Source organism: Phalacrocorax carbo, chromosome 14 (assembly GCF_963921805.1).
Source record: "Phalacrocorax carbo chromosome 14, bPhaCar2.1, whole genome shotgun sequence".
Lineage (NCBI taxonomy): Eukaryota > Metazoa > Chordata > Aves > Suliformes > Phalacrocoracidae > Phalacrocorax > Phalacrocorax carbo.
In genome coordinates this window covers 17,987,232-18,009,425 of record NC_087526.1, presented here as the reverse complement: position 1 = coordinate 18,009,425, position 22,194 = coordinate 17,987,232, and the positions used below count along the sequence as shown (strand labels likewise).

Below are 22,194 nucleotides of genomic sequence, written 5' to 3'. Positions count from 1 at the left end.
ATGGGCCACCTATTGTTTCTCTAATTTCCGTCAGTTGATCCCTGATACCAAATACTTCTGAATGAATGAATCAGACATCTGCAGAGCAGGTACATTTTCCAGATTTAGGCCCAGGTTTTAATACTTGTAATGAAATGCATAACTTCTGCTCTGCTGCAATAAACACTTAATGGACAGTTACCTTCTAAGGCTCCTGTTGTTAGGGATGATTAGAACATAGGAATTAAAATACAAATGGTATGGGCTGGCAGACTCAGTTTTTTAAAAAGCTCTAGCAGTCTCTCAGCAGGTCCATGTCTTACAATGAAGGACAAATTCAGATAAAAAATAGGTGTAAAAGACACAGCAGTATGGCTTTCTGTATATATACTGGCTATCTAGCCTGTTGCCCCTTATGCCACACACTCCAAAATCAAATCAAGCCACTGCTTTGATCGCAAGCCCCAGCAGGGTTGTGGCACAGCAGTCAAGTCCCCTAATGCTGATTCATTGCACATACGCTCCGTTTGCTGCCTGGATGTACCCTTAGACAGAGAGTGAGGGATGAGATCACATTGGCCTACCTTATGCCAGACCGTATTTTACTCTAAAAGCAGCCCCTGGGAAATCAGAGCAATATGCATGAGATTAAGAGTGTCAGCTATGATAGATGGCAGCTTGACAAGGAGCAGAGGCATCCCCAGCACGCTAGTCCAAGTGGCAGAATGCAGTCCACGTGCAGGGCCTTCATATAGTTTTGAAAGATCTTAGTATTTAATTGGAAAGTCGTTAAAGGGGTTTGCTAGCTCTTTTAGAAGCGCAACAAGCAGATTAAACAAAATTACCCAATAAGCAACAAAAACAAACCTTAGGGATATATAGGAAAAAATTTTAAAGACAAAGGTTAAAAGCGAGGGTTCAGTCACTCCTTAGACTAAGACTAGAACTGAAATGAAGCAATTCAAAGGTAAAATTGTAAAAGCTATTTCTGAGTACACAAATAAAAACGTCTGATGTGTAGATTTTAGCAGCAGCAAGAACTATGGTTTTGGCACGTAAGGAAGGTAGAGAAGAGAATTTTGGAAAAGGGATGAAAGGTAACCATGTACATCAAAGACTGACCTGTGATTAAAAGCAGCTTTAAAGCCAGCAGACAAATATGACTGGTTAGGGTAATCACAGATCAAACTTTCCTTACACCTGCACTTTTACAAAGACTTTCGACAGCGCAGCAATGCCATCTTAAACCCTCATGTTTCATGTCCTGACCTCTCTGCTGTAAAGCCTGAAGAAAAGCTACAATGATGAGCAGTCTTTCAAAAGAAAGAATAAAATACCTATTTTACAGCCTCCATAAAGTCATTTTGCTATAGTTTTTCTCACCACAAACTGGAAAATCTAAGTATCAACCAAAATACACCAAAACTCAGATGAAAGGTGCCTGCTCAGACAGAAAGCCAAAGAGTACGTCAATATTAGTCTTAAAAAAGTAAGAATTTGATATTTATATCACATTATACATGGCATGCGTTATAGCAAATATAATCACTTCCCCGGTTCTTTGTCATCCTCTCTGTCCTTGCACACCGTGTTTTTCCAGACTATTCAGTTTCACAGAGCAAGGAATCCTCTGCAATATGCACGTGCACGCAATTACTTCCTTCTGTTTTTTCAGTTGTGCGTAAGGGGGCTCTGGCCCGCAGCCTGCGTCACACAGCTCTGAAGCTGGGGACATCACCGGATCACCCAGCGGTTATAGGCGAGCAGGGATGTCAGACTGATGGACAGTGTCCATACTGCTGTTTCTGTAACACAGGACCGTAGCAACTTCTTCCCATGACGAGAAGGTATTCTGTTATTCTGTCGTTTTGTTTTTAACAGGGCTCTCTGAATAGTCATTGGAACATTATTTTTAAAAAAAAAAATTTCAAAAACACATTTTTTTAATCAAACACTGTGAGTTAGCATCATTTTGTATATTGCACATTTTTGTATGCACAACTGCTCGTCTGGACCTCATAACTGATTTTATAACATCAGTGTGACACAGAGGCAGTGGCTAATAATGTCATGAGTGAATTGAATCTCTCTGGAGAAAATGGTCATCGCAAGCTGCAAAGCGAAAGGTCTAAGCAAGGCCTTAGGCACTGTAAGATATTTGAAGGGTCTTGTTAGTCTTCTCTGTGCATGATATTTTTCCGGTTCTAAACACAGGCGTTAAATCTGGAAGAAACTGCATGCGTGCCTGAACCAGAAAAGACCAGTTACAGCCAGAGGCACTGCTTGTACAGGCTGACAGAGCCCCCTGAAGCCAAGGGAGTTTACCCTTACGTGATATGTGTCCGATATTTAGCCAAATGGTTCTCTCAGCACACTATCAAAGGTACTGTGCCCAAGACCATTGCCTCCACAGTGCCTGTGGTTTGATCCTCTTTCGGCTCATCATCTTGCCAGAACGCCAGAGCTTCAGAGAAGAGATTCTGGAGACCTCAGAAGTGTTTTCTCCTCCTCTGTACAACAGCAGCAAGAACGCATTCCTCTCCATGTCATGCTCCACCGTTATTCATAAATCACCTCCCACAAACAGCATATAGTATGGTGTGTGGACAGTGGTTTTCCATTCTTTCTTTCAATCTCACTGTAACAGTGGCTTGTGATAAAAATTGTAGGAAAATCAATAAATAATATGGCTCCATGGTTCTCATGGGCATGAGGCAAAAGTTCTAATGACCAAGAGTTCTAAAGGTTAAAAATGGTAAACATTTGATGAAGATATTTTACCAGGAGAGGTAAAAGTTTCAAAGCTCCTCTCCTTTTATGCCCTTGGGTAAAGTCAGTACTTGGAAATTGCGTTTGATGATTATTTTTTAGATAATTTCCTTTCAAAACTGTGATAGCATTATCTTCAACAAGTAGTCCCCCTAGAGTTTTCCTGCTTTTTCCTTCTGCTTATAGGATTACTATTTTTTTTTCCAGAATTCTTTTCTTCCTTTCCTTTAGACAGTATTTTCCCTCTGCCAATTGCATTTTCATCCAAATAAAATGTTAAAAATCAAGTCTAGATTTGAGGCCCTTGACGGCAGGTAAAATTTCCATCATAGGAAACCTGGCAGTGTAGAAGAAGATAATAAAACATGATTCATCCAGTCTTATTCTCTCTAAGTTCTGTAAGTTAGGCTGAAGCATGACATGAATTAAAGTGGAACAATTAAATCCTCCTATTTAAATCCCCAAAGAACAGCCGCTAGCTCTATTGCAGTAACATCTGCAGATTGATAGTACAATAATATTTCCTACCAAAAAACTCCCATCTCTCAGCATCGCAAGGAGCAGCCGTTTGCCAGCTCACTAGACCTAGACCTGGACTGGCGTTTCACTGCTGGCTGATATTCAGCCATTCAGCACAGGGAGGTGAACAGGCCTATTGCAAGCCTCAAACCTGCCATACATCTCGTGTCTCTTCAGCTGTACGATTTTATCCATCAGATCAAATTTAAAATCTGCAGACTGCCTTCAGTGCAGTAGTCAAGAAGCTAGAGACAAAATATAAAAAGCATCATCTAATGCCGCTACTACTTTACAGGATCCAGTAAGGCTAAAACTCTACTTAGCAGAGGTCTGCCAGTTTTCAAAATACATTTTTTAGAGCTGGTGGAAGAACAGCAGCAGAACTGGCAACAGCACTGCAAAGCGGTGCCATCACCCCTGCTTAGATGCACCTCAAGCATCCACAGAAGCCAGGAGGAACGGCGCTCCAGCTGACCTCGTGATCCCCTCTGCGCACACTTAGCATGGTTTTGAAAAACACATCAAGTTTTCTAAATCATCAGATTTCAGAATTTTACCAATTTGGCTACATGTTATACAAACACTGTAGATTTACAGTATCATATGTTCACAGGAAGTTAATTGCTACTGAAAAGTACATATTTGGCCGTATACACACATACACAATTACAGAATATGTAATCTGAGCACTAAATTACATTGCATACTGAACAGGGAGACTAATTGTTCCTGTACACCTGCTCTGCATAGTAACAAGTTCTCATTCCATAAGAGAGACAAACATAACGGGAAAAAATGAAGTCACAACAGAGAGTTCTACTGAAAATATTCAGGGAAAAAAACAATTCAAAAGAAATTATTGCAATGTTTCAGGTGTAGTGAAATTAGCTCTAACAGGAGCCACACTCGGAAAAAAATCTCAGGACATTTTTGGTATTTTTGTTACTCTGTAACAAATAAATAAATAAAAATAAAAAAGTAAAAACTGTAGAAATTGTGTATCTTGGCTATACATATCCTGTCAGCCTTTCAGCATAGCCCCCCACAGCTACCCTAGCAGACATATTAATTCCTGAAGAGCAGGCTGCCTTCTCGCTTTCACATGCTTTAGCAGAATGGAGCAGAGAGGAGGGACTGGGGAAGAAGAGCCCTTAGAAAAGACTGTCCCGCGGCTCTAGGGCAGGAGGAGGCATCCCCCACCTACCCCATTGCAGCCGCAGGGGCCAAAGGCTCCTCCTTCTGCTCACCTTTGGCCGCTGTAGGAGAGGATGTATTTTAATCCCCATTAGAAATTCTCATCTACCCCCTTCTGCAAATGAAAGTGGGTGCTTTCATGGAAGGCCCCCACAACTGCAACAGTAAAGGCAAGAGGTGTGAGACAACAGGCAAGACACAGGCAGATGAAAATTTGGTGTTAGGAACATAGCAAGATTTATTAGTTATTGGCAACTTTCCCCTTGCAGCTAATGTTTATTTTCAGTCTGTATTGAGGGAAAAAGGAAAAAATAAAAGATGTTTGATATCTTGAATACTAAATATAATCTACAGGCAGAAAGATGCATTCTGGCTAAAAATTAGTCCCTAGGCTACTTAACTGATAGCTAGTGATCACTCTCAGCCAGCATACCTATGGAAAGATAGGCAGGCAGGGACTAAAAACTCCTGCTTGGGCCCCCCCCCACCATTTCTTTTTCATATTTTCCAAAGGATTTTCCTTTTCTCTCTAACCATGCTGCTTCTTTCACAGCCCTTTATAAGTGGAAGGTAAACTAAATAATGTTTGAGTTAGATGTTTGAATCCACTTTGATAAATTTACTTGGAAATCAGGCAAAACAAGTTTGACCCACTTCAGTGACTGCTGTTGAACTACTATTTCAGAGTGGACAAGCATAAGAGCAAAGACTATTTACTTAAAACGAAATAATTGCTTTACAGTTTTCTCCTTCTGGCAATAAGGGGTGTGTATAGCTGGATAGGCCAACGACCATTCAATGGGAAAACAAACATAAAAATGACTGTTCTAGCCATTTCTGAGAAACAATATCTAGCAAGCTGACACCGACAATACTGGTCCACCAATGCCCACCTCCTTTCTGACACAAGGATCACATTTTCTCTGCTTTCAGCTGGAGCTGGCTTTCATTCCAGCCACAAGTCACGCATCCAACTCCAATTTAGGGCTGCTGTCCCTTCGGAAAATGCTCAAGCAACTGATGTACATTTTCCCTTGTGAGCACTTCCCCGGAGCCCTGCACAGAGATGCAAGCCCCTTTGCCAGCCTGGGACAGTCAGCAACACGAAGCCACTCACATGAAGATTAGTGCATTAGGGCACTCGACTCACGGCATTTGTGGGGAGAATTGAGTTCTGGCACTTCGTAGGATGCCCAAAATTTTAGCAGTGAACGAGCACTCAAATGACAGCAAGCAGGCAGGGTTTCACAGAATCCCAGAATGCCAGGTTGGAAGGGACCTCAGGGATCATCTCGTCCAACCTTTCTGGGAAGAGCACAGTCTAGACAAGATGGCCCAGCACCCTGTCCAGACGACTCCTGAAGGTGTCCAACGTGGCCGAGCCAACCCCTTCCCTGGGGAGATTATTCCAGTGGTGACTGTCCTCAGTGTGAAAAATTTCCCTCTGGTGTCCCATCGGAATCTCCCCAAGAGCAACTTGTGTCCATCCCCCTTGTCCTCTCCATGTGACCCTGTGTATAAAGGGAGTCTCCATCTTTGTTGCTGCCCCTTAAGTACTGGTACATGGTGATGAGATCCCCTCTGAGCCTCCTTTTCTCAAGGCTGAACAAACCCAGTTTGTTGTTCAACAACCAACACAAGTGTGCAGCTTTGGCTGAACCCCCAAATGGCAGCGGGGAGGGGATTTAGGGCTCCTCCTCAGGTTAACCTCAGCTCCCAAACCAAAACCTTGGTCCTACCGATGCCGAACTCAGACCCCTGTGCAGGCTTCGTGTACAGCCCCAGCATCAGGCTGCTGTTCTCTGTCAGAGAAAAGACAAAGAAACCACAGGTTAGTAACTTGGGGTTCATTTAATGTTTCTGTAGTAGCTGCAATACACCAGGAAAACTCTTGAACTAGCACCCTCCCTGCTCTGCCAGCTCCCAGGGTGACAGCCCAGAAGGATTACGCTCAATTACTTTAGGGCTTTGTCATCCACCAAAAGGAAAGGATGGAAAGTAAAGCTGCACTCCAATTAGATGTAAAAGTAATTCAGATTTTAAATTATTAAAAATTTAGATTTAAATTATTTAATTAAAATAATTTTAATTAATTTAAATAATTTAATAATTAAAATATTTGTTTGATTAATTAATTAACTTAAATTAAATTAATTAATAATTAATTAAATTAAATGAATCATTTAAATTATTTAATTATTTAATTAAAATTTAAATTATTGCAGACCAAACAGTTCTTGTGAAGCTACTTCTGAAGAATGTGTCTTACTAAATCTCTTAAAATATATTGACTTTGCCAGCTTTAGCCCACATGGCAGCTCTTCCATTCAGTAACCAAACTGTTTCATGTAGAGATTAACCCAGTGATCCCATATGTGAAAAGGAGCGCTGCAGGACTTAAGTCATATTCTAGCACCATCGTTCTGTTGGGAAAGGCTAATAAGTCCACAGTAATAGCAAAGCGATGAATCACGAAGCCTGAAGGAAATGCTGAAAGATGGCTCTGCTAAGGTGCTTCAGCCAAAATAGTAAATTTTATATATGTGCTATAAATAAGTGTCATGTTGTCCTACAAAATTATGGGAAATAGATGACTAAATCATTACCTGGATATTATATTCATAAGTGGCTGCAAAACATGCAGCTTTTGGCGTGGTGTTTGTGATATAACGTTGATCTCTGTGTGAGATCATAGAATCATTAAGGTTGGAAAAGACCCTTAAGATCATCGAGTCCAACCGCTAACCTATCACTGCCAAGTGCACCACAAAACCATATCCTCAAGCACCACGTCTACCCTTCTTTTAAACACCTCCAGGGATGGAGACTCAACCACCTCCCTGGGCAGCCTGTGCCAATGTCTGACAACCGTTTCAGTGAAGAAGATTTTTCTAATGTCCAACCTAAACCTCCCCTGGTGCAGCTTGAGGCCGTTTCCTCTCATCCTATCGCTTGTCACTAGGGGGAAGAGTCTGACCCCTGCCTCGCTACAGCCTCCTTTCAGGTAGTTGTAGAGAGCGATCAGGTCTCCCCTCAGCCTCCTCTTCTCCAGACTAAATAACCCCAGCTGCAACAGTCCACAACAGCTAGCAAGGATTTTTTATGGTAAATGAATTTGATGATGAAATTTTTTCTTTACTTTATCCTTGAAAGTCAAAAGATTCTTTTAAAAAACTTCTACATTGCAAGAGCCATTTCAAGAGATAACATGATAATAGCTATGATTTAAGAACAGAGCAGACCTAGAGGTTATATGTTCCTAGCGCGGTTCCCCTGTTTCAAAATTTACATCTCAGGCCGCCTCAGGCAGAAGCGATAACTCTACATTTAAGAACTGCCTGACTTCCTGTATCTATTATAGCATATATATTTTGTCTTGTTGCTGTTTGCTATATTATTCTTCCAATTACTATAAGGTTTTCTTTCATACTGATGTCTGAGTAATTAAAATGCATATTTGGCTCCCCCCACTCCCTTACATCTCTCTAATGGGCTTTTAAGCTAACTGAATAACAGCCTTCCTGATATTCTGTAGAAAAAATAACTTCATGGAAATTTTCACATTCTCTAAAGTAGGTCTTATGTTGACAGATTTACTCTTATTTCATTGGATCTCTAAGCACATTATTCCCTTAAAGATGCTAAGCATATCATTTTATAGGCCATTTACCTTTATAGTTATGAACATTTTAGGACTATTGAAGTATTAAAAATACTAGATCTTAAGCTTTATGCCCTGTAAGTCTAAATATAAAGAAATAAACTGGATGAATGTGTGTATATACATCTACCTCTCTGCATACTAAGGCAGGTACTGCAGCATGAGGCAGTATGAAGATTTTACCCATGCAAATTTAGAATAACCTCATTAATTCTGAGTGGAAGCCCAAAAATGAATTCTGTCTGTCACACTATGAAGATCTATACGATGCCAGAGTATTATAGGAAAGGTTTGCAGAATTGGATAAATTTGATTAATACTGTTTTCTTGATAACCCTTTGCACTTGAAGCTGAAGCCTTAGAAGTCACAAAAAACAACTATAAAATTTATCCATCCAGTCTAGATGGGTGGGTGTCTGTCTACATTGCAAAGCCTAGCTTCTTTACTTTTTAATAACATTTTTATGCATGAGTGAAATGCTAGTTTTCTAACAGTGGCATCTGACTAAAAAATAGGCGAGTATATTTTGTGTTTAGGTCAGCAAAATTTCTCAGTACTGTTGCAACGCAGGCGTACGAACCTCACATAATTCTGTCTCTACACCGTGCACCAAGGAAAACCCAAAAGACATGTCAGCACCGCAGTCACCTTTGTGTCTGTAACTTAGCAGATGTGTCAGAGCTGAGAGGGCACTAGCGACGTAGCCGTGGCCGCACAGGAGATGGTCAGTCATAGGGTGACTTTCATCACATGTTCTTGCGACAGCACAACTGGCCCTAGATCAGCAATTTTAAAACCAACTTTGGAATACCTACAAAAGCACAAGGCATCACTTCAGACTCCTCGTCACACTTGGTTGTCCAGATGGAGACAGAAGACAGAACTTTATAACCTTCTAAAAGCAGAACCGTTTCTCTGCTGCATGATCTCTCACATGACAACAGCTCCATGGCAGGGATCCACGTGTCTGTCCTCACCAAGACACACTATACACAGGAAATTCTCCTTCCACAGAAGCTCTAGGACGCATAGCTGCAAGCTTTTCTGTTAAAGATCACAGCACACTTGCATGCCATTTTCTACACAGGGGAAGGGGGAAAAAACCAAACCCAACTGTAATTTTGTTGTAAGGTCAGCAATTTTAAAGCCTTCAAAATGGCATGGATCAAACTATCTCACCGCTTGCTCTGCCATCCATTACGCTTTCTGGAAGTGGTTGCCATCTAAAGTACTGTGGTGAGCATTCCCCCAAGAGGCATTCTGCGGAGCAGAGAGCAGGCGGCTCTCCATCAAAGCCCACAGCTCTGAAATGTACTCCTACCGCAGAGCACAATGAGCCAAGCCTTCACCGAAGTCTCAGGGTAAAGTTAATCTTTTTAAACAGAAATTCGTCCATTAAATCACAAGCCTGATAGCCCAGCAAAGTTTTCTTATAGACACAAATTTAATTAAACCTATTTGAAGGAGCATTTTAAGATTAAAAAGAAGAGAGAGAGAATGAATTTTCCTTTTTTACTTATGTCATTTTCAATATAGATGGAGCTCACAGCAATATCCAGTTAATATTACAAAGTGCTTCTCAATGTAACTATCATGCAGTTGCTGTCATTATAGCACACTTTAAATATTTGAGATTAAATTCTCCCTCCAAATATCATTTTAAAAACAGTTTTAGAAAAAATAATTCATCCATTTTTGAGAAAGGGGCATTTTTTCAAATGTAAAAAATAAATAGGTTATGAGAAGGTTTAACAACTTCATGATTTGTGACAGGATTTTGCGAAGTTTGGCAGGCACTTGATGTTTAGGACACTGCGTTGGAGGCAGGATATGCTTTCTACCAAATGGACCTGACCAGAGAACAAGGTCCACCGATTATTAGCTGTGCATGCTCTTAAAAGGCCGCATCAAACTCCCCTAAAAATTTAATCTGTACTGAGCAACCTCTTTCCTTCAATAAACATGCCTAACTATAATTTCTTCATCTTTCTGTTTAGCACAAAATGCCTTACGATCCTGGTAAGCAGACTCTATATAGTATTATAGGAGAAACAAGGCTCTTAAATCTCTTACAGAGAGAGAAGCTTACATGAATACGAAATGTAAATGATTTAGATTACATTTGTAGTCTAGCTTGTTAAACACATTCACTGTTCCATGTTACTGCACAGGAGGGCACCCTTATCCCGAAACAGAAAGAACAAGCTTGTAATTTGCTGGGAACCTTTCTTCGAAAGGTGGAAGAGATGAGAGCACTCTGCAAGGGCTGCTATGAAGAAAGTTAACCCCATCTCAGTACACTTGATCTGGATGCCCAAAAACAATTTCAAAGACTTTCAAATAATATTTCATAGGGAGACAGTTTTGTTGTTTGTTGAGGTTCTTGATAAAAAATCATTAAGGCTAAACGTAGTGCATGCAAGACACAGTTACCTATTTGGCTGCAGCATAAATTCCTGGCGTGAACCAATTTTTAGCACTGTCTGGGCTAGTGTAGTGGTCCCAAAATGCCCTAGATTGTGATGCATTTTTGCTATGGGAATTGGGTATTGCTTTGGTAAAATAGGAAGGTTCTCCATACCTGCTTTCCGTATTCCCTGGGAATATTTTGTCACGTCATACCTTTTCCTAGAGTCAATTTCTTCAGCAGGAACAGTCAAATGTATCTTTTCAGGAGCAGGCAACATCAGATTGGACCATTGGACTGTTTGTAAGCCCAGTGGTTCATACGGCCATCGTGCTGTGGCTTTAGTGGCAATACCTGTTAGACTATTTCTTATCTGTTCTTTTGTCCTTCTGCTGGTATGGGCTGGCTGATGAATGATAGCAAGTTTCTCTGGAATTGTACTGCTTTTAACAGTTCAGAAATTTGAGGACCATTTGATGTTTTACTTTCACTAGAAGTATAAAACCACACAGGTTCCATAACTGTCCAGTAGCATGGCATACTCCAAATACATATTGAAAATCCATATAAATATTTACAGTTGTTTCTTTGGCCAGCTGATGGGCCTTTGTTAATGCAATTAATTCTGCTGCTTGTGCACTCACCTTTGGACTGAGCGGTGAGGTCTCGACTACTCCACTCACCATAGTTAATTGAATAACCCATAACACAGCTGCCATTCAGATAATACAGGGACCTGTCTACAAATAGTTCCAGCCTGGGATCTAGAAACCTCACATCTGTTAAACCTCTTCAAGCCTCTTCAGCTTCACAGGTTGCTACTACACAATCACTATATGGAGTGCCTTCCCCAGGTAAAGGGAGTAGAATAGAGGGTTCAGTGTACAACACTGCATAAGCATTATATTTTCTATTGTTGGAAGAATCAGTTCATAGTGATGTATTTGCTGTGGTGACATTGCCTGTGTCGATTGTCCAATTGGAGGATGTCCGAGCACTAGATTTTTTTTTCTCTGTTCAACTAGGAGTGCTGCAGCAGTGCACAGATGCAGGCAAAGGATCCTTGAGCTGCTGGATCTGGCTGAGTTGAATAATATGCAGTTAGACATTGTCATTCCCCAAAGGCTTTGAGTTGACATCCCTGAGGATGGGGGATGTTTTTCTGGATTTTAGTAAGGGTTTTGATACTGTCCTTCACGGCATCCTTCTGGACAACTGTGGGATGAGCAGGTACATGGTGTACTGGGTGAAGAACCAGCTGAATGGCAGGGTCCAAAGGCTTGTAGTGAACTGGGTTACATCTGACTGGTCACTAGTCACCAGCGCTGTTCCTCGTGGCTCAATCCTATTGGATGCAGGAGTTGAATGCACCGTTAGCAAGTTTGCTGACGATACCAAACTGGGAGGTGCTGTTGACTCTCTTGAGGGACAAGAGGCCTTGCAGAGGGACCTAGATAGATTGGAGCATTGGACAATCATTAACGGCATAAAAATTAACAAGAACAAATGCTGGATTCTGCACCTGGAATGGAGTAACTCTAGGCACGAGTACAAACTGGGAGAAGAGTGGCTGCAGAGCAGCCCTGCGGAAAGGAATCTAGGGGTGCTGGTCAGTAGCAGGCTCAATGAGTCAGCAGCATGCCATGGCAGCCAAGAGGGCAAACCGCATCCTGGGGTGCGTCAAACACAGTATAACCAGCGAGTAAAAAGAGGTGATTATCCTACTGTATTCAACATTGGTGCAGCCTCAGCTGGAGTACTGTGTGCAGTTCTGGGCCCCACCATTTGAGAAGGATATGAAGGTCCTTGAACGTATCCAGAGGAGGGCAACAAAGCTGGTGGCAGGGTTGGAAGGCGTTTCCTCTGAGGAGTGGCTGAGGCCTCTGGGTTTGTCTAGTTTGGATAAAAGGAGGCAGAGGGGCAACCTCATTGCTCTCTCCAGCTTCCTGAGGAGGGGACGTGGAGACGGAGGTGCTGATCTCTTCTCCCTGGGGTCCAGGGACAGGATGCCTGGGAATGGTTCAGAGCTGCACCAGGGGGGTTTTAGACTGAACATTAGGAAGCATTTCTTTACTGAGAGGGTGGTTAAACAGTGGAACAGGCTTCCTAGAGAGGTGGTTGATGCCCCAAGTCTGTCAGTATTTAAGAGGCATTTGGACAATGCCCTTAATAACATTCTTTAATTTTTGGTCATCCCTGAAGTGGTCAGGAAGTTGGACTAGGTGATTGTTGAAGGTCCCTTCCAACTGAAAATATTCTATTCTATTCTATTCTATTTCTATTCTATTAAGTCTATTAAATTGTATGCAAAAAGCACTACAATTGCTCCAGTTCCCAAAAAGATGTGGTGCGATGGCGAATAGGATGGTCTGGCAAAATGGCAGTGGCACGGGCAAAGGAAGATTGCTACAGCAAGGCAGGGAGTAGAAATCACAGCCTGAGCTCTCCTTGGGCAAAAAAAAAAAGAAGAGGCCTGGCATCAGCAGCATTGAGGAGGGCAGGTGGGCTCAGTTGGCTTGTCTTGGCAAAGAGGTTTTCCCTCCAGCTTCTGCAAGCAAGGCAAACAGGCTATCCTGAGCGTAGCTGCTGCCTCAGCAGCATGCGAGATGAGCTGCTGTCAGCTTAAGTCAGCAGGGGAAAGAGCAGCACTGGCTATTAATGCAGCAGAGTGTGTTCATAAAGCTGCTTTGACAAAAAAGATTAAATCCCTGTCCTGCATTTCTAAAATCCAATGTCCTCACTGTTTCTCCGGGGGAGCAGCAGCACCTTCTGGCCTGCAATTCCCAGGCATAGTGACTCCTCCAGCTCTAAGCATGTCACCAGTGCACTGACGCCTGTTGCACAGCTCAGATTTGGCATCCAAACTGCCCAGTGTTCCAGGCTGGCTGTGGGCACAGTGCTCCCTTCTCAGCTGATAAAGAATTTAAGCTTCTGGCATCAGTCTGGTTAAGCCAATGACAGAGCAAGAGATTCGCCTAGGGGCAGGCACAGTGTCTCTCCCCACCCAAAATCTCTGTTAAAAATAATTTATTAAGCATGTGTGAAAGTGCTGCCTGCCAACTGCTCTCTCAGACCCTCTGAACTCAATGAGGCTGGACTAGGCAGGCTGCCATCCACAGCCTCCTCCAACATCAACCTGTTACCACAAGGCATCAGTTTTGGTCCCAAGTGAAACAAAGGAGAGAAATAGAGTGTGACAAAGTCCTTGGGTCTCTCTGAGGTAGTGCAGAAACCCATGCCTCCACCTGGGTGCACATCTCAGAAGAAAGCCACCTCCTTTCAAACTGAGACAGCTTCAGGGTAGGACCACAGGCCAACAAACTGTCAGCCCCACTATTCCTCTTCTCATGCTCGTTATGAGGTGTATACAGCCAACCTCCTGCACCTACAGCTTCTATGCACACATCTGCTGAAGATCTCCAGGCTGCAGTCAAAGACAACACAAGGCAGCCTTGGCAGGGAGTAGAACCTTTGAGAACAGGTAACAATGCCATCGTGAGAGAAGAGGCCCGTACAGGAAGACCTCGGCCCTCCTGCATCTGCCCTGGTGCTGCGGCAGGGCCGGGGGCCACTGTGAGCACCTCCGCGCTCTCCCTGCGTGCAGCCAGAGGCGGGCGCATGGAAAACAACCTGAGGGACGGCGATCCAGTGCTGTTGGTGCCCGGCTCTGAGCCCCTCCCGCGGCGGAAGGCGCGGCCAGGGCCCTCCCGCCGGCCGGCGGCACCTCTCCAGAGCCGCGCCGAGCTCCTTCTCAGGCAACCCCGACCCACCGCGGCCACCCCTGCCCAGCCGAGGAAGAGGTACCGCGGCCGCTCCTCGCACTTCCGGCTTCCCCGCGCAGCCGCAGCCCGCGCCGCTGGGCCGTGCGCTGGCCGCAGCCCCACCGCGCTGCCATGGCGCTGTGGCGGCGCCGGGGCCTGGCCGCGGCGGGCTCCTTGCTGCCGCTGCTCTGCGCGCTGCTCCGCGCCGCCGCCGACACGAGCACCGGCCGGGTAGGCCTGGGAGCGGGCGTGGGGCCGGGCGGAGCGGGGCCGGGGCCGGGGCCGGGGCCGGGGCCGGGGCCGGGGCCGGGGCCGGGGCCGGGGCCGGGGCCGGGGCCGGGGCCGGGGCCGGGGCCGGGGCCGAGGCCGGGGCCGGGGCCGGGCAGCTCTGTGGGACGGCGAGGCCGGTGGTGCTGCAGCTGGAACCGGGGTACTGGGGTGGGGGGGACGGGAAGCCCGGGGCTGGGTTGTGCATCGTGTCAGCCCAGGGGCGGGATGGAGAGCTGGGCGGTCAGCGGCTCCCCGGCTCCTCCGCGCCCAGCTCCAGCCCCGTCGCCGCGCCTGGGCGCTGCTGTCCGTCAGAAGCCTTCCTGCACCTCCTGCCGGCCCTCGTCGTCCTGCTCTTCGAAGCGGTCGGTCTTGATGGCAGCTGTCGGGCTGGGCTCAGGTGTGTGTGGCCGTAGTCGCTGGCAGCTCTTCTGCCTGTGCCTGGACAGGCTGGGGACCGGCCGGGGGCGGCAGCCGTGCCCCTCCTTTGTGCTCCTGAGCATCACGCTCCCGGGAGGGGCTTCTCTTAGTGCCTGTGCGGGCATCGTGTGGTGTCCCCTTCCGCCACCCGCTGCCACCTCCAAGTCCGGCGGGGAGGGAAAGGGGATATGCGAGGGTATCCCCACTCAGAGCTGTTTTGGTTAGTGTGCTCTCCGTTTGCTGCTCAAGGACAGCTTATTTTGGTCAGTCCAAAGGTCCGTGTTTGTCAGAGGCTAACACTAGATGCCAGGGTAGTAGTAGTAAATGCCTGGCATCCAAGCAGTTTTGCAGCTTGGCTTTGTCTTGAGCCATTGGTGATGTTTGTGTTGAGTAGCACTGTATGTCCATTTACTTGGTCAACTTTAATATGCCCTGCCCAGATGTTGTCTTACACCTTCTTTCTCCTGCTTTGGAAGCAAGGCCTTTCTGTCTTCCCAATGGGTTCTGGTATCTTCTTGTTGCCATAAAGAAGTGGGGATTGTTCTCCCTCTTATGCTCCTCCTGAGTTGATCCCCTTTCCTGCTGCTGTGTTAGGTTAAGGGAAGACATGCCATTCCTCTCCCCCCTGCTCGAAGTGACTGGGCTGCCAATGTGAGAGCAGTGCAAGCAGATGATTCTTCAGCACTTGTGCATTGAAGACTCTGTCCTGTGGGTCAGATGAATTGTCCTTGTGGCTGGAAAAAGTTTACAGGATATATCTCAGTCTCATAGTAACCCTGGTCTAAGCATTGAATCGGAGGGCTGGAGTATTGGCCAGAACAAACACTGGTGTGTCTGCATTAAAAGTTATGGTGAAAAGTTTATGAAAGCAAGCCTTCATTCAGGTTTTAATGGCATTTAGATTTAATGGTGAATTAGTATTCCTTTTTCTTACTGTATCAAAATAGGGGGAAAGAGACAGGAGGAAAGAAATCCTGAATTAACGGATGCTTTTGAAAATGCTCTCCTTAGCATTTTGACAAGTTTGGTGTAGTTTTTTCTAAGTCTGAATTTTGGGGGAGGAAGACAGAGAAAAGGGATAAATCTCCTTGAGGAAAGCTGGCTTTTCTCCTGTTCTGACAATTTGCTAGATGTCTGCTATTAGTAGAGGAAAATTCCATCTAACCAGAGTCCCTGCAAACTTTCTGAGAGTATTTTTTGGGTTTTCATTGTGGTTTATTTGTGGGTTTTCGGGGTTGGATTTTTTGGGTTTTTTTGAAAGAAGTATCCCTGTGCTCAGTGCAAGTGTAAAGCTGAACCTGTGTTTGTGGGGATTGCCCGTGCCTGTTAAGGTCTTTGCTTGGACTGAGGGTCCAGAGGTGGCAGTAGGTGGTGGGCAGTGGGTTATTGAGAGTGTGCTGCTGTGGGGATTGAGAAATCTGATGATGGCAATGTGACAGGATGCACAGGTGGTCTCTGGAACAAGGACGGAGCTTCTTGGGCATTTCTGGTGCTCCAAAATACTAAGTAAGTCTGCCCCAGTTACTCAGTAGGGATGACAGCCATTTTTAATTGGCAGGTCTGCATTGTCATGTCAGTACAGGTAATATTAAGCTGGGTCTTCAGCCCTTGCCAAAAAAAGTGAGGTGGCTGAATTCTTTGGGCTAGTTTATCACTTCTTCCTTTGAGGAAATGTTCTAATCTGTTAAGTTGAAAACTTACCATTTCATCTTACCATCTGTTTCTTTCTTTTTCAGGGCTGGTTAAAAACGTATGGCTACTTACTTCCATCTGACAGCCAAATGTCTGCCTTGCAGTTGGGAAAAGCTGTGCAGTCCGCAGTTGCCACTATGCAACAGTTTTATGGGATCCCAGTAACAGGAGTTTTGGACCAGACAACTATTGAGTAAGATTAACATAGGCTAATTTTGTCTTACCCTTTTTTAACACATTGTCATATTACCTGGATAATTTTTCCAGCTACAAGAAGGGGTATATTTGACTGACTCAGCCAGAGAAGTCTTGATTATTTGTTAGGTGTCCCTAACAAAAACACGTGGACAGCTCCACCTTTTCTTTTTGCCAGCAGAGCTGTTTGTGAGTGTGAGGAGAAGCTCTTGTTAAATGTTGTTCTTTGTACATAGATTCCCATTGTTGGTGCGCAGGCAAAGTGTGAATCCTGTGAGCTTCTGAAAGCAGAGAACATCAAGAGTTTCATTTATTTCCATTTCTGTCTTGATTTAGGTTAAAATCTGACTCCAGAAATGGCTTCTAATGTATTTCTTAGTGAATCGGAGTTGTGGATCTTCATAGATGCTGTTTGTGGTGATCTATAGTTCTGAGTTGAAGTGAGTTGATGTAGTCTGATGATAGTCAAGACTACTTAGCTGTTGATAGTTGCCATTTGTTGAACATTAGATGTTCTCTGCTGTATGTTGACCATGTGTTATTTGTTATTTTTGATCAGTGTCTTGATAGCACGGAAGTATTGGTCTAAGTCACCTAGGCTGGAGGGACTTTGTTCTTTGAAGGCTGTTGCCTTTAGTCTGTTCTTCAGTGTGTATTGCAAAGTGTGGTGTGGAAATGGTGTTTGCTGCTACCTGACTGGCTTCCTGTCTTCTGATTGCCTGGATGTCATGTATTAGCTGAATCTGTCTGGTCTGGACTAGGGGAGCATCTGTTGACTAAAGCAGAATTCAGATAAGATCTTACTAATGCTTTCTAGGACAAAGAAGCATCTCACGGTGAGCAAAAAAAGAAAGCACAAATAATAGAACTTGCTTAGGCCCTGCCTGAGAGTTTTCTCTTTACCTTATTGCATTAGCAGACACTTCTAGAGTGTGTTCTGCCTAGTTCTTCACCTCCGCTATTATAGCACTCTGCTGGCAAAAGGGACACAGTAGCATAAAAGGAGAGGGCACAAAGTAACCAAATAGTGTGAAGAACAAAGGGGTTTCAGACTCTTCAGACCTTCCAGACTGCAAGAAGAGGGAGAAACAGAAGAAATTAGTGAATTAGGCAGGAGGGTATCATCCTGGACTCTCCAGTGCCTCTCCAGTGAACGTAACATTCCCTCCCCTAGCTCACAGGAAAAGCCCCTTGTTCTCCATTGAGGGACAGAGAAATCCTCTTTGTTTGCTTTTCAAATTAGTTGAAAATTAAGTGCTTTTTAAAAGTAGGGATTTTACATCCAAGAACTCTTTGCCATTAACAACACAGCTTGTGGGTCAATGCTGCTGCAGAAGAGCCAGAGAGCAAGGTTGTGTATGTGCAGTTCTGTGTATGTGCAGCCGGGGTGCTTATGAGTTGGAATGGGGTGGGGAAAGAAGGGGCAATGATATTGGCATGCTAGTCTGGAATGTTAGGGAGGTGCTTCTGCTGCCCTGTGGGTGACAGGGGAAGGGAGAAAACCGCATGTGGGCATCCCCACTTTAGTAAGTAAAAGTATTTTTCTGGAGGAAAGGAGAGTGTTGCCCATGTTTTACTGAATTTATGTATGGGCAGGGGTTGACTGGTGCATGAACACCCAAAGGTTGATGGGTGAAAAACCTAGATGGTTCCCTCTTCGGAAACTCACGTCTCCAAAGGCTTGAAACCTCAGCTGCAACCAAATGTGGGTGTGATTTGCAGGCACATTCAGTTGCTCTACTTCCATCTGTCCTGAATAAGTAGGACCATATGTTGTATGGCAGAGTGGAGCAGGAGTATCTACCTGGAAATTACATGAAAGGAAAAAGAGGTCCTAATTGCCGTTAGCAGTGAGCCTGTATTTTGAGTTGGAGGGGTGTCATGGTTTTAGCTGGGATAGAGTTCATTTTCTTCACTGCAGCTGGTGCAGTGCTGTGCTTTGGGCTTGGTATGGAAGCAATGCTGAGATAACACACCGATGTTTTGGTTGTTGCTGGGCAGTGCTTGTACTAGTCAAGGACTTTTCCAGCTTCCCAGGCTCTGCCAGGGGCACAAGGAGCTGGGAGGGGAGGGGCACAGCTGAGAGAGCGGATTCACACTGGCCAAAGGGATATTCCAGATCATGTAACGTCATGCCCAGTATGATAACTGGGAGGGGCTGGCTGGGGGAGGGAAGCGGCAATCGTGGCTCAGGGACAGGCAGCGTCAGTCGGTGGGTGGTGAGTGGTTGTCATTTGTGTTTCTGTTTTTTTCCCTTTTTCCTTTTTCTTTTTAATTATATTATCATTATTGTTATTATCATAATAATTATTAATTTTATTTTAGTTATTAAACTGTTCTTAACTGACAAGTTTTTTTGCTTCTGCTCTTCCGATTCTCTCCCCCATCCCACAGGAGTGGGGGGAGTGAGCAAGCGGCTGCATGGTGTTTAGTTGCTGACTGGGGCTGAACCACGACAAGGGTCATGTCTGGCTGGGCCTTGTTGGGCTGTCACTTCCTCAGACCTGGTTGTGAAAGCTGAGCAAAAGACAAGCTGGCAAGGCAGGCTGGCTTTGAGGGCTCTGACTTACTCATGCATTTGCTAAGCTGTTATTTCAGTCAGTGTTACGAGTTTTGAGATTGCAGTTATGAATTTTTCTGTCACTTCTGTCAGTGTCATAAGCTCTGTCCCTTTAAAGTGACTTTGGAATCAGTTAGATTGCAAAATTATTATTTTCTCTGGTTTCTTTATTAGGCAACAAATTGTGCATATTCTGTTTACACTTATTATGGAAGCCTATAGTTTTTCATCTCCTTCCTCACACGCCCCCAAATCCCGAGCTTGTTCATTCCTCCAATAGTGGTACCCAAGTGTGTGAAAGCTACCGTGCGGGCACTGCCAGTGGGAGTGGGAAATGGGAAGGAACACCACTACTGGTGTTGCTTACTGGTAACCTAAAGGAAGGTGGGATTGGGGTCTGTTCAGCAGAGGGGCTGCCTTGAGGTAACAGGTTGAGGATATGTAGTTTCCTGTAAGGAAAGCAGGGGAGAATATGTAAAACGGCCTCCTTGTACCCTGCAATTGACAGTGCCTCAGCAAACTTTGTGTCTGCTTGCAGCTAATGGGTTAAATTTTAATTTTGCTCAGCAGCTATGCAAGGATATACTACTGGGAGTGTGCCAGGCATGCTAGCACCTGACAAAAGTGGTGACTATTTTATTTTTCATAATCATTTACATGGCTCTGGAGGGAACCAAGAAATAGTCTTACTTGTGTTTGAAGTGCCTTGTGCATTGTCTTGAGCCTGTTGTGTAGGTCCTCACCTTGGGATGCACAACACAGGTGTTTAAAGATACCAGTCCCACCAACTCCATAGTAGGCTATTGAGAATGACAGCTTCCTCTATTTAGGAGGGTCTTGTGGAAGGCTTGGAGCCTGAACTGGGGAAGGCAGCGGTATCTGGACAACAGCTGGATGTCACTGCTTTTTAAATTACCTGTTTTCTGCATGCCAAGCAGCTGGAGGAATGCAATAGTCTATGCATAAACAGGGCTGACTATAAATTTTGATGATCCGGTGTTATTGCTGCTCCCATTTTAAAAACAGAAGTGGGGGGGAGGGGGGAAGCAACCATAAGTATCTGAATCCTGCTTCAAGTAATTGTCTTTTGTTGTTGTTTCTGATGTGGTATGTTTTTATAAATCCCCTAGAACACAGAAGGGATTATCCAAACTGCTCAGTAGAGAATGACTGTCAAAAAGCATCAGCAGAGCAAGTTACAGCTTTGTGATTATTTTGCCATAGATTGCCCTGCTGAGAAAAGAAGAGATGGCTGGACTTGTACCCTGGCCCATGTGATTAGACTAGGGCCCATATGTCTGGGAAGTAAATTGAATCAGGGAACTGATCCAGATAAATATTCTCAGCTTGACATTAGCACAGGCTGTTAACAACTTGGGTACTGCCTACCTGTAACCAGGTAGTTGGGCTCTGATTGGCTTTGACAGCATGGGACTAATCTGTGTGGGCACTGATTTCCTGCAGCCTGCTCAGCATAAGGCAGGTGTTGGGAAGGGGAAGCTGGTGTTCATACATGAAACAGATGTTGAGATGTGAGGGACTTGGCGATGTATTGCTAGTGTGTCAGCATAGCTAGCACTGTCCTGGAGAGTCCTGGTGACTTGTCCTACGCATCTGTGTTGGTTTGGTAGCACTCCCCTGTTACCTTTTTGTCTTCTAGATGATACTAGTAAAGATAAAAGAGAAGGTCATTTTCTGACTGTAATCTGGGCCTGATGATGGTGATATTCAGAGTATTGGAGTTCTCATGAAGCTCAAGAGATGAAAACCTAATTCACACTACAGCTATGTAAGGTTATGCAAAAAACTCTGTACTGTCTCATATGACTGGAATTTAAAAAAAATACTCAGGAAATACCTAGAATCCAGGCTACAGTAAGCCTAGCATCTCTAGCAAAATGGTAGAAGCAATGCAAAAGAACACAAAAAAAAGGACACTCAACAAAACACAACTGTATTGAGGTTGAATTAATATGACTTTTCTAAAAGCAAATTTTAGATGTACCTCTTTTCTTTGAAGGTGGCAGCAGTTGTGTGGGCAAGACAGATCTGATTTCCACAGGTTGTTCAGATTTCTGAAAGACATACCATACTGATAGATGTAAGGTAATGTCAGTGGGAAGATCTTTATATACATAGCTTGGGTTCTCGTCAGGTACAGTACAATATGTATAACAACTCTTACTTGCTCTGTTCTTGGTGGGGAGAAGATGACAGATGACTGCACTGAAATTTGTAAGCACCTGTAGTTTTACAACTAGCAAGTGGACTAAGGAAAGGTCAGCTGCTTGACTGCCTGAACTGGGAAGCAGGTATGTGTGCTGTGAAAGAACGTTCTTATGAGGCTGTACAAGGCAGAGTGTCTGTCTATTTGTTTTTTCTTTAAAAGGTGTCCTGGAAAGAAGTCTTGTAAACCATCTTCTGGTGATGGGAAGAAACTCCCATCCTGAAGGTGTGGGCCTAATATTTTTTATAGATAAGATGAACATTGTTTAGTGTTTCAAGCACATGGGCACATATGGACTACTTGCCTTTGGCTGCTTGCAGCTGATGGAGGAATGTCTGCATTTGGAGGCCAAAAGTTGTCCCCAAGGTAGGCAGGTATTTGGGGGAAGCCCTGCTGAGAAGAGCAGAGAGAATTTGGAGTCCTCTCTGAGCAATCTGTCAGGATTTGCTACAATGCTCCTCCTCTCGTGTGTGACCAGGCAGTGGCATGTTTCTGCATTCCATGTCCTACAGTGCCTTAAGGCATTGTGTCACAGTGGACAC

The 22,194-nt window shown here is 44.5% G+C and overlaps 1 protein-coding gene across 2 annotated transcripts in view; it reads left to right on the top strand.

Moving 5' to 3' along the window:
- The first annotated feature begins 14,296 nt into the window (after positions 1 to 14,296).
- The window catches only part of MMP24 (matrix metallopeptidase 24), a 47,162-nt gene continuing 39,264 nt past the window's right edge, over positions 14,297 to 22,194 (top strand). Inside the window, exons 1-2 of one of the 2 annotated variants that reach the window (XM_064465129.1) lie at positions 14,297 to 14,522; positions 16,715 to 16,863. In XM_064465129.1, coding sequence (XP_064321199.1) covers positions 14,424 to 14,522; positions 16,715 to 16,863 — 248 coding nt within the window. In that variant the 5' untranslated portion in view covers positions 14,297 to 14,423. Of the gene's footprint in view, positions 14,523 to 16,714; positions 16,864 to 21,108; positions 21,738 to 22,194 lie in introns of those variants that run through there. The other variant, XM_064465130.1, reaches the window with a different exon arrangement.